Source organism: Barbus barbus, assembly GCF_936440315.1.
Source record: "Barbus barbus genome assembly, chromosome: 32".
Taxonomy (NCBI): domain Eukaryota; kingdom Metazoa; phylum Chordata; class Actinopteri; order Cypriniformes; family Cyprinidae; genus Barbus; species Barbus barbus.
Genome location: NC_136760.1, coordinates 7,636,253 through 7,657,983, shown reverse-complemented (window position 1 = coordinate 7,657,983; position 21,731 = coordinate 7,636,253). Strand labels below are relative to the sequence as shown.

The 21,731-nt window shown below is 36.1% G+C and overlaps 2 protein-coding genes across 2 annotated transcripts in view; both read left to right on the top strand.

Annotated features, from left to right (window-relative positions):
- The window catches only part of LOC306852359 (cytohesin-3-like), a gene marked incomplete at both ends in the record, with an annotated part of 37,059 nt that extends 23,396 nt beyond the window's left edge, over positions 1-13,663 (top strand). Inside the window, 10 exons of the mRNA XM_079389103.1 lie at positions 2,679-2,761; positions 2,995-3,059; positions 3,171-3,237; positions 3,352-3,470; positions 4,442-4,522; positions 5,730-5,842; positions 6,760-6,908; positions 7,011-7,122; positions 7,511-7,587; positions 13,622-13,663. Coding sequence (XP_079245229.1) covers positions 2,679-2,761; positions 2,995-3,059; positions 3,171-3,237; positions 3,352-3,470; positions 4,442-4,522; positions 5,730-5,842; positions 6,760-6,908; positions 7,011-7,122; positions 7,511-7,587; positions 13,622-13,663 — 908 coding nt within the window. The remainder of the gene's footprint in view (positions 1-2,678; positions 2,762-2,994; positions 3,060-3,170; positions 3,238-3,351; positions 3,471-4,441; positions 4,523-5,729; positions 5,843-6,759; positions 6,909-7,010; positions 7,123-7,510; positions 7,588-13,621) is intronic.
- A 676-nt stretch (positions 13,664-14,339) lies between these two features.
- On the top strand, positions 14,340-18,354 carry LOC306852358 (cytohesin-3-like; the record flags this gene model as incomplete). Its single annotated transcript, XM_079389102.1, has 4 exons — positions 14,340-14,384; positions 15,735-15,806; positions 15,945-16,099; positions 17,135-18,354. The coding sequence occupies 4 exons, from the start codon at positions 14,340-14,342 to the stop codon at positions 17,205-17,207; spliced, it is 345 nt and encodes a 114-aa protein (XP_079245228.1). The 3' UTR covers positions 17,208-18,354.
- Between the last annotated feature and the right edge of the window lie 3,377 nt (positions 18,355-21,731).

The following is a 21,731-nucleotide window of genomic DNA, read 5'->3' as shown; positions in this document are numbered from 1 at the left end:
TGAGCCTTTTTACATTGTGTTTATGTTCTGTTGAATATCAGTATTCTGAGAGTCTTTTTTCATTGTCACCTATATGTTGAAGATATGCTAAAAAATAAAACAAATATATGTTAGCATAACTTTATTTTTACATATATTTTATATTTTTTTATACACTACTGTTCAAATATTTGGATTGGGTAAGATTTTTGTAAAGTTTCTGATACTCACAAAGGCTACATTTATTTGATCAGAAACACAATAAAAACAGTAATTTTAATGATTTTTTTGATGATAAAACTTAATTTTCAGCAGTAGATCCTTCACATGATCCTTTAAAAATCATTCTAATATGCTGATTTGGTGTTTAAAAAACACTTGTTATTATTATCAGTGTTGAATTTTCTTTTGTAAACCCTGATATGTTTTGTTCAGAATGTTTTAATATGGGATTTTATGTGTCCTTGCTGAATAAAAGTATTTGAAAAAACTCTCACCCCAAACTTTTTAACTTTTATTAAAAGGTGATACTTTTTTTTTTTTTTTATAATCCTTACAAAAAAGGTCCAGGTTTGTTGGTTTTACAATAGTGGACTGTTACCTTCATCTGATCAAAACGCACCCCAAAACTGGGAATATAATAGCAGATGTTGTGGTATATCCCAAATGTTTCTTCGCAAATACTATTATTTGCTAAATAAACACATTCAGGGGGCTTTAAGAGGATAAAGAGAATCACATACTGATCAGAAAGCAACCTTTTTTCTCTTTGGAATAGAGATAAGCTCTCTGCCCATTCCATCTGTCTGACTGGTAAACAGTAATGTAAGTATCCTTCTTTCTGAAAAACAGGGTATTAAGTGTAGCATTGTCAAAAACAGTTTAAGAAAAACAATCTAACATGCCTACCAGGCCCATATCATCTCTGAAGCGTGGTACTAGAGGTCTAATTGTCAGCTATATTATTGTAATATATGAATTATCATGATTGACAGATACATTAACTCAGCACTGAAGATGTGCAATGGACCAACATAAACAGTAGCCCACACGAGCCTGTATTGATGCTTTATGCACTGTTATGTTTGGATAGGTTAGTGATACATCTGTGTATGCAACAGACTTCCTTGTGGGCACTGACCTGAGTGTGTGGTTAATATCAGTGGGTAAACCTGTGGATTTAGAGCAGCTGGCGGTCCATGCAGCTATTGAGAATAAGGATAAAATATAGTTAGAGGGATTAAGGCCAGTGTGTAGATTAAAGAGTCTGTTTGAGACCAGGATGCAGTGTTTGCTGCAAACCCTTTAATATCTGTATTCGCACCCAGAATGTTAACATATCCAACTCATCTTTCTCCACAAATGTATGTGATTTTCAGTTGAATTTTGTCTAATTTAAGCTATACTGAATTTAAAGTCCCTTCTGCAGCTGTAATAGTTTTTAAGCAAAGTGTCACTCATGCTCATGGAATGAAGCTTAAGAATTGACAGTTTAGCATTTCTTTTTTCCCAAGACAGGGTGCAGGGTGGTGGTCATCACTAGCCACGGATGTTTTCAGTGTTTCTTATTTTCCTTTTTCCAAAAAATTAAGCATTACGGTTTATATGAATATTATTGAAAGCAACTTCTGTGCAATGTCTTGATGAAGACAAACTAATTTTCACAATGAGCCTTAGGCCATTGTGGCTTAATTTCATGAGAAGGGAATTTACTTCTGTTCTACTGATTTTTGCCAATTCCACAGGCAAGTTAGAGGCACGGAATGTTCATATCTTGAAGGAATATTATATTTTTACTCCATTTCTTCCATACTAGTTACATTTGACCATACCCAGACCCTGTTGCGTAATGAACAAATGGCTCCTCATTAAAAATTAATATATAATAATCAAAGACTGAAAAAAGACCACAGCACTCAGTATAAAAGCTCAGAATGACTGCAATGAATCACCCTATAGTGTTATTGTTAAGGTTGAACCCTGATTCATGCACTCATTCTCAACTTCCTCTCCATTGTCATAAGGCAGAACCAGACAACCGCAGGGAATTCCCCTGTGCCCCTCTTATTAGCCCGTCTCTTGTCTAATCCTGGTGCGCCTAAGGTGCAATTACATAATGAACTCATATTGTCCACATTTACAAGCAATGAGCCACAGGCAACTGAGGTCCTCATCCAAAACGCTGTCCTACTTGTGAAAGTTTTGAAAAATGATAAAATCAGTTCAGGAGATTATGGTCCTTTTGTGACTTAATTAAGCATCTGAAATGTCTACAAATGAGTTGTATAACACCCACAGTGGAGTTTGTGATGTTCAATACATGTTTTCTTTACTGTAACCTTCTGTGTTTCATTGGGCACCTTAATTTTGTAAAGTTGGATCAGCTTATAGTCTCGTATTTAGGTGCAGCATGACTTTGATCATGGAAGGTCAAGTTGTCTTGAACATTCAGAGTCATACCGTAGGTGTCCTGAAGGAATTACATAAAATAGTCAGTTGCCAGCTTAAAAGAAAAGCTTCTTTCTTAAGGACTAGGTTTTGGGTTGCCAAGGTTAATTTAAATTGTTTATGTTTTTGTCTTGCACAGCAATTTGAGTTTAGGTCAGGAAGTATACAGCTTCTTTGGATGTCTTGAATCTCTTTTTTCTTGGTTATTATTATTAGATGATGAACCATTAATTGCATTTGTTTCTCAACAGTGCCTGAAGATCTCTCACTTGAAGAGAGAGATGAACTGTCCAACATTAGACGAAGGAAAAAAGAGCTGTTAGATGACATTGAGGTATCAGCTTTAATGTAGCCGTTAGCTTTTAAAATCATTAAGTTATTAAGTGATTGACATTTATCATATCGCCCTTCACAAGTTCTACCTGATGGGGGCTGAACGTCATTGGATGTACAATGTATTTTATTATACACTGCATGCATTTTAAGAATATTAAGAAAGATTATTGGTTAATTTGATTAACTTAAGTGATATAACTTAAGTAACCACTTTTTCTGTTATTCTTGCAGCGGTTAAAGTTTGAGATCTCAGAAGTCATGACAGAGATCGAACATTTAACGTGTGTCAGAGACACGTATGTTTCTTTTTGTTTTACAGATTAAAATGATTTGTTTAACATTGAGATAGTATGAGTTCATATTTGTTATTTTAAAAGAGAACTTTATTGTTTTTCACCACGTTACAGCAAAAGCACTCAGAGGAACAAACAGATTGCTGTCGGAAGAAAGAAATTCAATATGGATCCTAAAAAGGTATTATTGTTACTAATTTCTTTATTCACCATACCATAAAATGATGTTCAGAGTCATGTGTTACGTCGAGCCTAAGCAAACATGAAGTGGTTAACATCTCAAACATCCTTACAGGGAATCCAATTTCTTTTGGAGAATGATCTTCTGCGGCACACACCTGAGGACATCGCACAGTTCCTCTATAAAGGCGAAGGCTTAAACAAAACTGTCATAGGAGATTATTTAGGGGAACGGTAAGTCACATCGCTCTCGCTCGTATAGCGAGACCAGTCTTGCTATCTTTGTAAAATATATGTGTGTTGTCAGATAAGGCCTTTCCATAAAAGATCCTACTCTCTCAGGAAATGACTTCCCTATTTGTATCAGCTGAAAATGACCACAAGTTTCCAAAACAATATTTAGCATATCACCCAGACAGCATGAAGGCGCCTTATCTCACCCTTACCGACATCTATTAACACAGGATTAGATAGAAAACATTATTATTGCCACCCAGTGCTACACCTGTCAATATAGAGACAAATGAAGGTGTAATTGTAGTCGTAAAGGTCTGCAAAAATGTAGTTGCTCAGCATTGTCCCATGAGGCATTGATCTAGAAGCTTGATCTACAGTGTAATAGTTGTTAGATATAAAAATAGCCTTGTCTACATAGGCATCCTGTCCAAGTTGATCAACGTTGTCTTGGCTGTGCTCTAGCCTGAAGATCAATTGTACAGTCATCCATTTCATTTGGTACTAGAAAGTGTGGTTATAGACTATACATAGCAATTACTGTTAATTGTATTTACGAGGAAGAGCTGGAAGCTGTAATTATTGTGTTTCTGATTAAAAGAGTTTGGAGATGTGGTTCTATCTTAGCTTGTGTAATCATGCATGCTGTGGTACATTGCTTCATTACACTTTATGTTCATATCTCTGTTTTTTTAAGACCCTTGTATGTATTCAAATGATGGGTTTTATATCCATACACCAAACGTGGTCTTACATGATTGTTCTTGTATGCTTTTAAAAAATAATAATAATTGGTCTGAAACCCTGTTGTAGAAAACTGAACAAATGAACTGACTCCTAAATGTATAAAGTCTGTACTGTTTTTTGATTGACCTCTGCTAAAATGAGTGCATGTATCTCTGGAGATGGAGCTTAGAGCAAATGAGGAAATAGCTGTTACAGATTAAACCTTATTTTCTCATTATTTTTAGAGATGATTTCAACATTAAGGTTTTGCAGGCGTTCGTGGAGCTTCATGAGTTTGCTGATCTCAACCTGGTGCAAGCATTGAGGTGAGACAGATGTTTTCTTCACCATCCATTATAAATATAAACACCACTATATGTGACCCTGGACCACAAAACAAGTCAATAAGTGTAATTTTTTCAAAATTGAGATTTATACAGCATCTGAAAGCTTTCCATTGATGTATGGTTTGTTAGCATAGGACAATATTTGGCCGAGATACAACTATTTGAAAATCTGGAATCTGAGCGTGCAAAAAAATCTAAATACTGAGAAATTTGCCTTTAAAGTTGTCCAAATTATGTTCTTATTAATGCATATTACTAATCAAAAATTAAGTTTTAATATATTTATGGTAGGAAATTGACAAAATATCTTCATAGAACATGATCTTTATTCAATATCCTAATGATTTTTGGCATAAAAGAAAAATTTATTATTTTGACCCATACAATGTATTTTTGGCTATTGCTACAAATATACCCCAGCGACTCAAGAATGGTTTTGTGGTCCAGAGTCACATATGTTCTAAATATGGAAATGGTATTATGAGAAATGTCAACAAGCTATAGTTTTTGTATATCTAGAACTTAACTGCAGAACTTTTCATTTTCAATGATCACTAACAATTTCAATATTTGTTGCCCAGCTAACAACAAAAGAATGTTTTGCTAATAATCCCATTAAATTATGAAAATGCTATTTCTGAATGTTCTGAACCTCCAGCTTTTGAAATGTTTTAAAAATGTTTTTCTTGGTTATACAAATGTTAGAGAAACCATTAAGGCAATGTTCCATTTTATCATTTTGCAAACTTTAAGTGGCAAAATGTTATTAAAGATCAGTTAACTTTAAATGAATGTTCTATTAACATTACTGGAAGAATGAACTTTGAGAGAACCCTGCCAGTTCTTTGAGAGAACTACTTTCTTGCTATTTAGAATAACTGCAACAAATTGCATTGTTTGAAATAAAAGACTTGAAAGACAGTCTTTAAAGACGGAAATATTTTAATGATTTTCAGCCATATTTGTTTTGTTTGATGTATCTCAAAAAAAAAAAAAAAAATCAAATGAGACAAAATATTCAATAATTAGAACATTATGTGAGTGACACAAGCCATTCATTGTCTTTGCATCACTCTGTTACTTACTCTATTAAAATAAAATCATACATGCTCAATAACTCCCTCAGGCAAAGGTCCATCAAATAACCATTATAATTTTAAGTGCCATTCCCATTTCTCCCTGGCAGGCAGTTTTTGTGGAGTTTCAGACTTCCTGGTGAAGCACAGAAAATTGATCGAATGATGGAGGCCTTTGCTGCTCGATATTGCCAGTGTAACCCAGGTGTCTTTCAATCCACAGGTACGACTTTTTTCAGTAGTAAATTTGACTTCTACCTGAACCCCTAAAGGGTTCGTTTTAACCCTTTGAAAATTCTGTCATTACTCACCCTCATTACTCACCAAACCCTTGAGACTTTTGTTCATCTTTGGAACACAAATTAAGATATTTATGATGAAATCCGAGAGCTTTCTGACCCTGCATAGACAGCAACGCAACTACCACTTTCAAGGCCCAGAATGGTAGTAAGGACATTGTTAAAACGGTCAATGTGACATCAGTGGTTCAACATTAATTTTATGATGCTATGAAAATATGCGCGTTCACAAAAGTACCACGATGTACGCGTATGGTGCTGCTGACGCAGGAGTCACATGGACTATTTTAACGATGTCCTTATTACCTTTCTGGGCCTTGAACATGGCAGATGCATTATGGGTTTGGAACAACATGAGGCTGAGTAATTAATGAAATAATTTTTGCATGCCGGGCTGAGTCTCTTGAATTACAACACACTTTCAGTATCTGTAGGATATCTGGTCCTCTGAGGGCTGAGCTTTATAACTGCAGGGATAAATAGCGGAGATGCTGGCACACACTGATAGAGACTGTATAAAATGCAGCACCCCAGAAATGGACGCTGTACTAAAACAAAGCGCAAGGGAATGATTATTTATTCATAAACCGAGTCTGCAAATGTCCAAAGCATTAATATCTTTTAACAAACATAAAGATGAAGAAACATTAAAAATTGGTACTGCAACTGTATCTTGCATCAAATCTATGCTTTCAGAATTTATCATTTAGAAGTCAACTAATAAAAAATTAAAATGAGAAAACAGAGTTGCATGCTCTTCATTCAGTATCTTTATATGCATTCTCCACTTAATTTGCCAGTCTGGACCCACAGAGCTGACTCACTGACTCACTCTCCTCAGACACATGCTATGTTCTCTCGTTCTCCGTCATCATGCTCAACACCAGCTTGCACAACCCTAATGTCAGAGACAAGCCCACGGTGGAAAGGTTCATATGCATGAATCGGGGGATCAACGAGGGAGGAGATCTGCCTGAGGAGCTGCTTAGAGTGAGTCTCTGCGTCATACTGTGATGGCGAGAGCTGCACACTCATCACTAAGTTATGTAATGATAGAATATGCATTTGCATATTGTTTTTTTTTCTTCATAGAATTTATATGAAAGCATTAAGAATGAGCCTTTCAAAATTCCTGAAGACGATGGGAATGATCTAACTCACACATTCTTTAATCCGGACAGAGAGGGATGGCTGCTAAAACTAGGTTTGTAAATTTTTCTATCTGTATGCCTGTCCATCTATCATTCTTTCATGGTTTTAAACCCATGAGTTTCCTCTTATTTCATTATAGATTGGATTTAATGTGGTATTATCCAGCATCTCACTCAATAACTATTTTACATTATGGCTCATACAGCAGATTTGCTACTGTGACATCATTCAAAGTAATTAAAGAGCTTTTAAAAGATTTTTCCGGTGTTGATCAGGATTACAGATAATGCTGTTATTGGCAGACCATTGAAGCATTTTTTATGATTTGTTATGCATCAAATGGATTTTGGAACTACACTAATCCCATGTCATGCAGTGATTTATTTAGAGCATAAACGTTCTGCCACTTCTTAAGCATTTTATCTGTATTTGAATTGCAGGGGGAAGAGTAAAAACTTGGAAGAGGAGGTGGTTCATTTTGACAGATAACTGTCTGTATTACTTTGAATATACAACAGTAAGTACTGCTCGATATGTCCTGTTTGGGCAATAAATAGATTTAAGGTTTATCTATAAAATGTATTAAAGATTCAGATAGGAAGATATAGGTTAAAGGAGGTCAGATAGAAGAGGAAGTGAGGGGAAAAAAAAGAGTAAGTGAACGGCAAAGAACACAAGCAGACACAAGCACTTCTCACCAGCTTCACATTTACAATGAAGGAACACTCCATGAAATGACTTGAGTACTTTCTTTCCTCTGTTGATGCATTTCTGAAGTTTTGGTGGAACTTTTAGCCACAATTTGCTATTTGTTAGTTTCAGCTGGAATTAAGGGAGGAACATTCAGAGCTTTTGATTGGTCAAAAATTTGTGTAGTGCAGGACATGTCATCAGTAAGCACGTTATATATCTACACATGCTAAAAATGAATTTTGTGAGTGTTTATGAGTACACTAGCATATATATGACCTCAAAGTGAATGCACTTGGTCTAAAACCCAAAAAACACTCCCTGTTACAACCTCCCCACTGTGTCATCTCATCAGCAAAGTGGAAGGAAATAATGCATTTTTTTCCCGAGTTGTGTGCCAGATTTAGATTAAGGGACAGACAGTAGCTGCTTAATGTGCACATAGTTAGTTCCCTCACAATGTCCCCACCATCCATATCTCGTTAAAGGAAACATATTGTGGATTAAGTCCAGGGGCGGCTGGCCATCTGGCAGACCGGGCATTTTCCCGCTGGGCCGACGTACTTTTTGGGCCGGGCCGATACATCTTCTCATACCATATTTGTCTGATCTGCCCATAAAACTCTTAGCAGCCTATAGTTTTTCTGCATAAATAGTTGACGGCGCTGTGGTCTTTGCCGCTGTTTAATGTATTTGTCAAAGAAAGTCGGTTTAGGATTTTTCCCCCCAGACAGACCGGCCCATGAGACATTTAACCAGCAGCCGATTGGTTTTTTTCTTAATTGACTTGGGCTGACCCAATCACATCTTTAAACAACTCCCATTTTGGGCTCTCTCTCTCACACACACACACACACAGTGGTGTATTGTAACGAAATAATACTTCGTTACAGTACTTAAGTAGGCTACAGATACTCCCAAAAAATACTTGAGTTTTTATATTTCAGCCAACTTTTACTTTTACTCCGATACATTTCCCCGAAGCATATTCGTAACAAAATAGTCACAGAAGAACACAGACTGCAGGAAAGCAGGTTTGAGAATCAGTGGTCTGTTTGTAAGTTAGAACAGCTTTGCTCTTCTGCAAACCGCGCAAACAAGTGCGCGCACAATCGCGGATTTATTAATGTATTAAACAATTCCAGGCACTCTAAATTGTAGACGGCAAAAATGTTTCTGTATGCTTTTTATATTTATATAATATAGTTCACTTCTAAATTTTGCACATATCACCTGGACTATATCTATATCACACAAAGAGTACCGTTTTTCTGCAGATATCAGCATGAATACATTTAATAATCAAGTCTAGTAAGCAATATGTGACTTACATTTTAGACGTATTGCTTGTTTTTGCTAAATTTTGCCAAAGAAAATAGTTCCAAACAAAGATCACAGCACTGTTTTGCGTCTCTGAGCAATGGACGGTGTACTTATTGAATGAATCCGCTTTTTGAACGAATCGGTTGAATAAATGATTCAGTGATTCACTCATTAACACAGTCAAATGCTCTGTTCCTGAATGAATCAGCCGTTTGAATGAATCGGTTGAATCTCAATGACTCACTCATTAATGGTCACTTGCTTTTTTTTTTTTTCAATTATACAAAAGTACATAACTTCAAGCATAACTCACATATAAAACACACACACAAAATAAAAAAAAACAACCAAAAATAAATAAGAACATGGGGGATACATATAACAAATATATATGATGTACGGTAAAGCATTACATTTTACAAATAACATTTTTTAATATGAGAGATGTTTTTATACATTTCTTGTTTCTGGTAATTGAAGTCAATGAGTCATAAAATATATTAAGTTCTTTACAAAAACACTTAAATGAGGGACTAATCGATGTAATTTTTGCTTTATATGGAACTTCCCAAGAAGAATTATCACCTTTAAAGTGTTATCAACTACATCCGATCCAGTATTACAGTTCAAAAATAGGATCATAGATTCATCTATTTTAAATATTTTGTAAAATATATCAAAAACCAACATAGAAACCTGCTTCCAAAAGTCTTCAGAATATTTACAGTTACAAAACAAGTGTATAAGTGTTTAATTTTCTAAGTTACAAAATGAACATTTTGGTGAGACATCTTTTCTAAACTTGTTAATAAAAGTGTTACAGGGATAGTACCTATGCAATATCTTAAAATGTGATTCCTTTACCTTATTTGGCAGTACAAATTTATTAGTTGCCGACCATATTTTTTCAGAGGAAGGAATGAAATAGAATTGTTTCCATTTAATGAGTGCTTTTGGGTAACAGCTGACATCTCGAGTAAGACATTTTCTAATGTGTGAATTATTACACTTAATAGCCATTATATTAACACCTCCTATAACAAGGTTTGGAATTTGACGGACAGCTGAATTATAACTGAGATGTATTTTCACAAGGTGAAGCAGTTTATGGGAAATGCTTTTCACAACCAAATTATAATCTCTACAGGAAGATTTAATCCCTGAGGAAGAAAGAAATAGCTGATAAGTATAAATCTCACCATCAGTATTCAATAAATCTGAAAGAAATAATCCCTTTATCAAACCATTCTTTTTTAAATATAGGCTACTCTTGTTTTTAGACAACACAAATTGGTTATTCCATAGTATGCATGAATGTGGAGAGAAATTATGATTAAAGGCTCATTTCCATGCTTCTAGTGATTGCTTATGAAAGATAGATAATTTTATGGGAAGTTTACTGTATTTGAAGTCACATGATAGTAGAAAGGATAACCCACCACACTTTTCAAAGAACAAACAGGGGATATGAAACCATATAGATGTACTCTGGGCCAAGCAATGTTTAATCCAAATGATTTAAAAAATAATATTAAGAGTACTAAAATCAAGGACATTAAGCCCACCTTCTGAAAAAGTTGTAATAACAGTTTTTCTTTTCACATATTCAGTTCTGTTTTTCCAAATAAACTTAAATAAAGCCCTGTCAATATCTGAGCACATTTTTTAGGGGAAGTCGTGGCCTAATGGTTAGAGAGTCGGACTCGTAATCGAAAGGTTGCGGGTTCGAGTCCCCGGCCGGCAGGAATTGTAGGTGGGGGGGGGGTGAATGTACAGCGCTCTCTCCACCCTCAATACCACGACTGAGGTGCCCTTGAGCAAGGCACTGAACCCCCAATTGCTCCCCGGGCGCCGCAGCATGGCTGCCCACTGCTCCGGGTGTGTGTTCACGGTGTGTGTGTGTGTGTGTGTGTGTGTGTGTGTGTGCATTTGTTCACTATTCACTGCTGTGTGTGTGCACTTGGATGGGTTAAACGCAGAGCACCAATTTCGAGTATGGGTCACCATACTTGACAATACGTCACGACGACTTTTAGGGTTAACATACAAAATTTATTAATTATAATACCAAGATATCTAACTGTTTGTTTTACCTTAACTCCACATACATCTGATATATCAGAGTGATGAATTGTCATAATCTCAGATTTATTCTGGTTAACAGAGGCACGCGAAAACAGTTTTAAGGCTTCTAATATAATAGGGACCTGTCTTTTGTCTTTTAGGAAAATACATGTATCGTCTGCGAGTTGACTAATCAAAATAGTTCGATCTACAATTTGGATGCCCTCAATATTTGAACAATTCACTGTATAAAGATTAAGAAGCTCTGCAACTAACAAAAACAAGAAGGGGGAAATAGGGCAACCTTGCCTAATTCCTCTCCCAATGGCAAAACGTGGTGACGTTCCAGAAGACAAAGACACATTACTAGTGATGTCTTTTATACAGAGTCTGTACAGTTTTCACAAATTTAGGGCCAAAACCGAAATGTCTTAAGGCTTCATACATAAAGGCATGCTCTACTGTATCAAACGCCTTATAGAAATCTAAAAACAAAATAAGTGCATCATCATTAACCAGCTCCGAGTAATCTAAGAGATCTAAAACAAGACGAATATTATTTGAAATGTGTCGACCCTTCATGAAGCCAGATTGTGTGAGTGAGAACTTCTTCTAAACAAGGTTTAGTCTCCTTGCAAATAAAGAAGCTAATAATTTATAATCAGAATTAAGCAAGGTTATAGGGCGCCAATTATCTAAAAACTTGTTATCTTTATTTGATTTAGGTATTAAAGTTATTAGGCCTTGCTTCATCGATTCTGATAATTCACCACGATCTGTTTTCACTTATATTTGGAATAAACTGTTCCACCGCAAAGAAAAATTGATTAGATGACTCCGAGTGAAAAGAAGAACTATAGAGTTCCTGATAAAAGTCAGCTACAAATTTAGAAATTTTGGCTTCATCAGAAGTGAGAATACCATTAACGTCAAGGGCTGAAATTATTTTTAAGTTCTTCTTTTTTCTAAATTAAAAAAATATGTTGAATTCCTTTCTCCAAATTCTAACCATTTTGCCCTTGATCTAACAAATGCGCCTTTGGCCTTCTCTGCATAAAGAACATCAAGATCTTCCTTCAATAAATATAACTCCTTGTCCTGCTCACTAGGAGAGGACAGACATAAAATATCATTTAATATCAATTCATTGTTTGCCAAACTGTATAGAGAATCTCCGACACTCACTTAAAAATTTCCCATTTTGCAATAGCAGAGCCTGAATTAACTTTAAATTTCTCAACTATATTTTTAATACCTAACCAATATATAGAGTTTTGTAATAAAGCCGTATTCAGTTTCCAGTATCCTGGACGTCTCTTAAACTTATTATGCATCTCGGATATTTCAAGATCGATACAAGCATGATCCGTTAAAGGGGCAGGAGAAATGTTACAGGAACTAATGAAGGGAATTAGACAGTCAGATATAAGCCAGAGGTCTATTCTAGATTTTTGTGACATGTCTGCTTTAAACCATGTAAATGAGGAGACATTGTTTCCATGGACGTGTCTGTAAACATCTAGCAGATCAAGGCTGCTACAAAGATCATTTATAACTAAATTAACATTACTGACACTGAGTCTCGGGGGGAATCTATCTAAATGCAGATCAGGGGCCTCATTGAAATCTCCCCCCACAATAACTGCTGCTGAAGGAAATTTTAATTTTAAAGTAACCAATTTATTAGATAAAGATTGAAAAAGAATTTGGTTTAAATTTGAATTGTTAAAGCCATATACATTACAAAAAATAAAGACAGCCTCTCCAGATTGAACTATAGCAATTATCCATCTGCCCTCTTGTGAAAAGTGTGACTCGAGAATCTTACCATTAAAATTATATTTAAATAAAATTATAACTCCCCCAGAATGAGTAGACCCATGTGAAAATAAAGCTTTACCTCCCCACTGTGCAGACCAAAACGACTCATCATTAGCAGTAGAGTGAGTTTCCTGTAAAAAATAAACCTCTTCTTTTAGAACTACAAAATAAAAATAAGGCTTTTCGTTTAGTAAGGTCACGAATCCCCCGAACATTAAGAGAAAAACAAGAAAAATTCAGGTACATTGAATAAGAACAAGAAGAACAATCTGCCCTAAGGCAAGGGAAATAACTAGGTAAGAAAGGATTTAAGAGCAAAACCTATCTTTTTAACCTTCCACACTTAAGCATCAAATGGTTCAGGGAAAATTACATCCTGCTATTTCAACAGAAAGTGCCATGAGAAAACAAAAACAAAAATCTTTTTTTGCCAGTTCACAGTCGTGCCTGTAGAATACATTCGAAGTCAATTTCCAGTCCTCCTCAAACGGATTAAGGGCAAACGTTAACATAATTCACATGCTATCTACTGTAATCTTCTTTCTGTCAATAATTGCAAACGAGCCCTTGAACCCTGCTCGTTTTCCTTCTTTCCTGGCTTGATTTACCAGCGGCCACAGTTTATTCCTTGCCTCTCTCGTTCGTTGTGTCAGGTCTTCTGTGATTTTGATGCCTTTCTGCTTGAGGACTTCTGAGTTTTTTGAGTCCAACCAAATGCGATCTCGATGGGTACGTTACAGAAACTGCACAATAATCCTCCGTGGAAACGCGTCTGCATCTCTCGGACCGATTCTGTGTGCAACATCAATGGATGCCTGCAGAGCTTCCCTCAATCCCGGCGAAATCCCAGAGAAAATATCCATTGCGACCATTTTCACGTTTTCTCCTGCCTCCTCCGGAACTCCAGAGATTTTCAGGTTCCATCGTCTTTTGTATGCATCCAGGTCGTCAACTTTTTCCCACAGTTGTTTATTTTCAGCAGTTACAGCCGCTACTTGAACACCCAACTCATCAGTTTTAACTACAGCCCTCTCTGATTTATCGGTAACTGAATCAACTTTGACTGCAAGTTCAGATATCAGGGTCGAATTAGAAGCAACCGACCTTTCAATTTCCAGTAACTTCTCCATGAAGATATCTTGCTTTTTTCCTAGGCTCTCGATCGCCTCCAGGATAGCTGCGTTTGAGGGTTCGGAAGACTGCGCCGCACTTTCGTAAGAGGGCTGTTGATCGGGGTGTCTGAAAGTGGCGCACAATCCATACTTGGATCTTCTTCAGGAGTGGATTTAGTATAGTCATGCACACGCTTCACACTGTCCGCCATTCCTACAGGTTTTCTTAGGTATGTTTCACTCACGTGAGATTCGAATAATGTGCTCAGAAGGCCGCAACACACGTTCTTTAGGCAAAAAAGAGGTAAAAATGTTCCGCTCCGGCTTAAAAATGTCTCAGAATTCTTCAGAATATATTTACATTAGTATCAGTAACGCTAAACATTAAGGAAGGTCAAAAGAGATCAAGTTTTGCACGAAGGTTTATAAGAGACAACAGAAGTACGACTACACAGACGCCATCTTGGCACCTCTTAATGGTCACTTGCTGTCACCAAAGTCTTTGCTGTCACCTACTAGTGGTTTTAATTTCACATTTCGAATATTTTTCATGTTTTAAATTATTTCAAATATCAGTATTCGATGTTTTATGTTAAAAACACAACATTAGGCCTATTTATGCATCTGTAACTGCAGTTTAAATGCATCCATGTCCCCTGTGAGATACATTAAACTGTGTAAATAAATACATCTTAATGCTATTTCAGATGCAGATTCCAGAAATGTTTTCTTATGTTGGAATGAAAGACACTAAGTACCGGATGAAGTGCTTCTTATTCTTACCCAAAAATACAAAATGGAAGAAAGAGTTCAAACTGAACACAATCTTGCTACTAAAGCTGTAGGAATATTTGTATTTATATATATTTATTTGCTTCTTTTCCATTTTGCATTAAAAATACTTTTCATACTTAAGTACAATAAATATCATATACTTTAAGACTTTTACTCAAGTAATATTCTAAACGAAGACTTCAACTTTTACCAAAGTCATTTTTTGGTAAGATACCTGTACTTTTACTTGAGTATGGCTTTCGGGTACTTTATACACCACTGCACACACACATACACACACATACACACACGCGCACACACACACACACACACACATGCACACACACACAAATACACACACACACAAACACAGGATGCCTTATGCTTTTAAAGGTTCATCCAAGGAGTTTACAGATTTGACTAAGTAAGTTTACAGTTTATGTAATGCTGTACTATGGGAAACGGTGATCATCTGATCAACAATTTATCATGTCTCTTCCCTTTCTCCCTCAAACACACAGACACATACACAGGATGTCATAACTATATAGGCCTATAGTTTTAGGATTCATCAGTGTGGATTATAGTTTTATTATATTAATAAATTACACTTTTTAGAAGTTTTTAATGTGTCAACTCTCACTGTTTCCTACCTATTATTATATGGCTTTAGTGATTTTATGGAATAGGAGCTGGTATACATATTCAAGAGCGTGCAAAGATGGGTAGTATTTTGATCGTATGCAGTGGGCCGGTCTGGGCCAAAATGCCAGGGCCGATTTTTTTTGTCCCAGTCCAGCCCTGATTAAGTCTAAGACTAATTGCTTTAATAACAAATAAACATATGTGGATTAATGATCTGTTACCCATATGTTCACAGGACAAAGAGCCTCGGGGGATCATTCCACTGGAGAATCTTAGTATAAGAGAGGTGGAGGAACCAAGAAAACCAGTATGTTTCTACTTCAAGCTCTCAGTTAAATTATATTCTGTAGTCAGTCTTTAAGAAGAATCCTATATTTAGTCATCCTAAGTTAGTCATCAAGAAATGAAGAAGTAAAAGTGACCGTTTCATGCTTAAACCTTTCAGAATTGCTTTGAGCTCTACAACCCCAGTCATAAGGGTCAGGTAATTAAGGCATGCAAGACGGAGGCTGATGGGAAGGTGGTGGAGGGGAATCATGTGGTTTACAGAATATCCGCACCCACGCCGGAGGAGAAAGAAGAGTGGATCAAATCCATCAAGTAAGGCTTCACCGTGTCAGCCCTCATTATTCTCTTCTCAGATAACCGATGTGTGCTGGTTGTAGCTCACACACACACACACACACATAGATGTGGAACATTGACTTCTCTTATCATAGAACATCGCCATTGTGCTGATAAGATGAAGTGAGTGTTTCCTGTGTTTTAGACCTTGGCTGTGTTCTGCAAAAAAAAAATATTTTTGTCCTGTAAAAATATCTGATCCAATTTAAATTGCAGTGGATATTAAGATTTGTTTTCAGATAATATATCTTGAATTTATTTATAGTATTTGTAGTTTTTTTAGGTTTATACTTAAAATACAATTGGATAAATACTATTATTTGAGTGTATGCTAAAATCAATAATTCTTCTTCAAACTCTAAAAAAATCTTAGTATCACAATTTGTATTAAATGTAATTGCTTTATGTATGTTTTTACTGGAAAACAAGATAAAATATCGCAGTGTGGTGCATATAAAAACCTCACCCTGTAGGGCTGACAAGACTATAATGAATTCTGAGTGACCCGCACATCATCTGAAGGTTAAATGGTCTTCCCTGAATATAAATCAGCATTTATCACTGGAGAAAGGGAAGCCAAAGACCACTTAGTCTCTTATTGTTGGCCATGACTCTGGCTTTGTTTTCCTGCCTAAAACAGACTTGATTTAAATGAAGTGGAATATGTATGTTCGGGTCTTATGTAGGTCTCTGAAGGCCATTTGTGTACAGTAGTTGAAAATCTGTGGCACTGTAGGCGTCTATGTAAGTGTCTAGTTAACACATGTCCTCTGACTCAGCTGGATTTGTGGAACTGCTCTGTGGTCAGTTTAGCCTGGTGTTTTACATCAAACGCTGCCTCAGCATGTCCTGTGGGACTGCCAAAAGCTCGGTGCCACCCAACCCCTAAATAAAAGAACCCTGTATCGTTTTATAATCAGGTCGACTGCTTCCAGAAGATACTGTTATTGTTTTATGTGGATGTATATGCTGTGATTGTACAGTTTCTGTTTTATTGTTGTTATCCTACAGGGCAAGCATTAGCAGGGATCCTTTCTACGACATGTTGGCTACTAGGAAACGGCGAGTGGCCACTAAAAAGTGAGCTGTAGATCTTTCGAGTTCGGCTCTAATAATCACTCTTCAAGGGGAAACCTTCACATGGGATCCTGAACGTTGCAGGGGGTGACAGACAGAGACATGAACTCTCTGAGGATAAAGAAGGACAAGATTTTTAAAATGATGGGTCTGTATAGGTCCTGAGGTAATGTAAGGGATGTGTACTAAATATTTCTCTCCAAATGGATTGTATGGGGAAAACAATTATATGCTGAATGTGTGTTTATTCAGAAAGAACTTTGCTTTAAGAGTGATGAATGATTCGGCTACGCTAATACGCTCACCCTCAATACCACGACTGAGGTGCCCTTGAGCAAGGCACCGAACCCCCAACTGCTCCCCGGGCGCCGCAGCATAAATGGCTGCCCACTGCTCCGGGTGTGTGTTCACGGTGTGTGTGTGTTCACTGCTGTGTGTGTGCACGTTGGATGGGTTAAATGCAGAGCACGAATTCCGAGTATGGGTCACCATACTTGGCTGAATGTCACTTCACTTCACTTCACTTAATATACAGTAAGTAGCCCCCTGCTGCTTACAACAGGAACTGCTATCGCAAATTTCCAGGTATAGTTACATGGAGATGTCAAAAGTCTAAATTTAAGCTCTGGTAATATTTATATATGGTGAAATGTATGTAAAGTATACCAAACAGCTGGTGATGTCAATTCTGAAGTAGTCTATGGATACAGAAAATAGATCGATATGGCAGGGATTCATGCTGAATAATTTTTAGTGCTATGGTATAAAATCAAATATTGTCTTAATTGCAGTTTATTTTCATTTCTGTCATATCATTATCATCCAAATCAGCCGGACTGGTTGCATTAATTGGAGTAGAAAATTATTCATATTATATTTATTATGTTTCTAAGGTCTTTAGTAGGCCTAGTATTATATTAAATACTGTAAAAATCAATTTCTGACGTTCTCTTAATATGCTAATATTATTTGATGCCTTTTTAAGAATAATGCAAACTCTATACTCTACACCTGTTTGTATTCACATTTTGATTTAAATTGTTGCTAATATAAGTTAATATAAGTATTTTGTTGTATTTATGTAATAATGCCAATGTGAACCTATTGTTTTGTTTTTTGCAAAGTTTGTAAATAACACACACACAAATAATACCACAAAAGCCATAATTATTTTTATTATTTGAACTATTTTGGAAACACCATGGATCTAAAAACTGATGTACAGTGGCCTCCAAAAGTATTGGAACAGTAAAGACAAAATTGCTCTGTTGGATGTGGAGTCAAGACATTTACAAATATGATTAAAAGATGAATATGAGACAAAACTACAGAATGTCAGATTTTATTATTGGGTGATTCAACACATAGATGTTTCACCAGCTAAGAAGTTCAGCACTTTTAGAGCTCATCCCTCTATCTGATGGGAGCACAAGTATTGGAACAGTTGCCTCACAGGTGTTTCTAAGTGATCAGCTGTGTCCTGTTGCATTAATTCTTCAGATATTAAATGCAGGGAATGTGTCGTATCAGTTATATCCATTACTTCTGTATTCTGAATCTTGCATTCGATGATGACACACACAAACCAGGATGAAGATGAGGGAGCTGACTCTGAGAGAAAAGCAAGCAATTTTGATGCTAAAAGAAAAGAGGAAGTCAGTTAGCTATAGCAAAAACAAAGGGCATGGAGAAATCAAGAGTTTGTAAACCACCAGCGACACCAGCAACCAACAACGACCTGATTGGCTGAGAAAACAACAGTAGTTGATGACAGAAAAATCATAAAAGCTGTGAAAATGAATCGTAAAAGACATGTTTATAAAATCACCAACAACTTCCAGAAAGCTGGGGTGATGCTCTGACAATCTACTGTCCTCAGGAGACTTTGACACAGAATTACAGATGCTACACAGCAAGATGCAAACCTCTGACCAGCACCAAAAATAGAAAGGCAAGATTAGAGTTTGCAAAAAAGCACAAAGGTGAGCCAGAAGAGTTTTGGAACTGTGTTTATGGACCGATGAGACAAAGATGAACCTTTATCTAAGTGATGCGAAAGCAAAAATGTGGAGAAAAAAGGGAACTGCAAATGATCCCAAGCAAACAGCCTCATCTGTAAAGCATGATGGAGGTGTTGTCATGGCATGGGCATGCATGGCTGTCTCTGGAACAGGCCCTCTCAACTTTACTGATGACTTAATGTATGATGACAGTAGCAGAATGAATTTGGAAGGGTACAAAACCATTTTGCCTACCAATATTCAAGAAAATGCCACCAGATTCATTGGGAAGTGCTTCATATTGCATCAGGACAGTGACCCAAAACACCCTGCCAGTTCAGTCAAGGAATTTATGAGGGCAAAGAAATGGAAAGTCTTAGATTACCCAAGTCAATCTCCAGATTTAAATCCGATTGAACATGAATTTCACCAGCTGGAGAGGAGAGTAAAGGCAGAAACTCCCCAAAACAAGCAACAATTGGAATTGGCTGCATTAAAGGCTGGGAAAAGTATTTCAAAGGATGAGAGCAAGAGTCTGGTGATGTCTATGGGTCACAGACTCACTGCTGTGATTGTGCGCAAGGGATCTGCAACTAAATAATAGCTTTTAATCTTTTATATCTGCCTTATGTTCAACTGTCCCAATACTTATGCTCACATCAATGAGTGGGATGAACTCTAAAAGTGCTGTTCTTTTTATTTGGTAAAACATGTATGTGTTGAAATGGCTAATAATGAAATGTGACATTCTGTAGTTTTGTCTCATATTCATCTTTTAATCATATTTGCAAATATCTTGACTCCACAGCCAACAGAGCAATTTTGTCTTCACTGTTCCAATACTTTTGGAGGCCACTGTATATGCAATTTTTCTATACAGCTATTCAGCTGAGATCTTTTAAGTGAAGGCTGTATGGGATGAAACTCATTATTTCTCATAGTTTATTGCAAAGTGTAAAGGAAATACTCATAGATACACTGCGAAAAGATTTATTAATCGATATGATTTCAATTGAATTAACTACGGTCCACTGTCATCAGACTCATCACTGTCCAGTTCCATGTAGGACAGAAATACTAATCATAGTGAAATATAGAGAATATGGTAACACTTTACAATAAAGTTTATTAGTTAACATTAGTTAAAAACATTAGTAAACATGAACTAAGAATGAACAACACTTCTACAGCATTTATTAAGCTTAGTTAATGTTAATTTCAGTATTTACTAATGCATTATTAAAATCATAAGTTGTGTTTGTTAACATTAGTTAATGCACTGTGAAGTAACATGAATAAACAATGAAGTTCATTAACAAAGATTAATAAATAGTGTAATAAATGCATTGTTCATTGTTTGTTCATGTTAGTTAAAACATTAATGTTAACAAATGACACCTTATTGTAAAGTGTTACCGAGAATACAATTTATGACGCATATAAATTCAAGAAACAATAAGGACCCCTTTTCTAAGTTTACCTGTTAAGACATAGACAAAACTATAGCGATATGCAACCAAACCCATCTGAATACCTGTATAATTTTATGGAAAGTTTTTGGATTATATTATTATAATAGCTAATAAGTAAAATATTGTCACTTGTGTTCTGCTTAACATTTCTATGGTAAATATGCAGCATGCTCTAAATACTGTATTTCAGAACCCTGTTTGTGTCAGTAAATAGTAAATCAGATATCTCAGATGAAACAGGTTTGTCATTACTGTCAATGAAGCCATTGGCCCTGAACTCATGACCTCAGCTAATAAAATCTTTTTTATGTTGAGATTCTGCAAAGATTTGACTTCATTAAGAGGACACATAACCGCTATTTCTCCAATTATTCTTGAGCTGCATTGTACCGTCCTGCATCTCACTGTAACAGGTATGGCTGCAGCCCTCCACCCTCAATTTTACTCCACTAAATTGAAGGTCACCGCCTACTTGTGGCTCCTCAGGCTACAGTGCGATATACTGTACTTGGAAAGATGAGGCGGTGTACACCAAGGATCAAGGTAAATGGTAGATGCTGTAATTACACCATAATTTTTGGGGGGGGTTTTTTTGTCCAAGCAATATTCAGTTTCCTTCACTAATCTTTGTACAAGTAGTAAATATGAGCCAACGGACTGGAAAATGTCTTTACTGTTTATCCTCAGTCTTTTATTTAAAACACTCACAAAAATCACACCCTCAATCACAGCTAAATGATTGAAAATAAAAAAAATACTGTTCAACCTTTTTGTCAAGATTAGAGTTCTGAGACTTCTTGAAGAACGTGTGGTAAGGGATGCAATCAATTCTTCATATAGAATCTATAAATCACTAAACGAACCATTTTGCTCATATTAATAACGGATCCCAATATTAGCTGAGGGAATGAATGTTTTATTTTTCTCATGTACTTAGGGAGCCATGTTGCATTAGTATTGAAAAGATTAAACATTTTTCCATGTTATTCCTTTGCAAGTACTGTGCACTCTAATCTAGTAATTAATAATTTTGTGCAGTTCTACAGGGTTTTTTGGGTA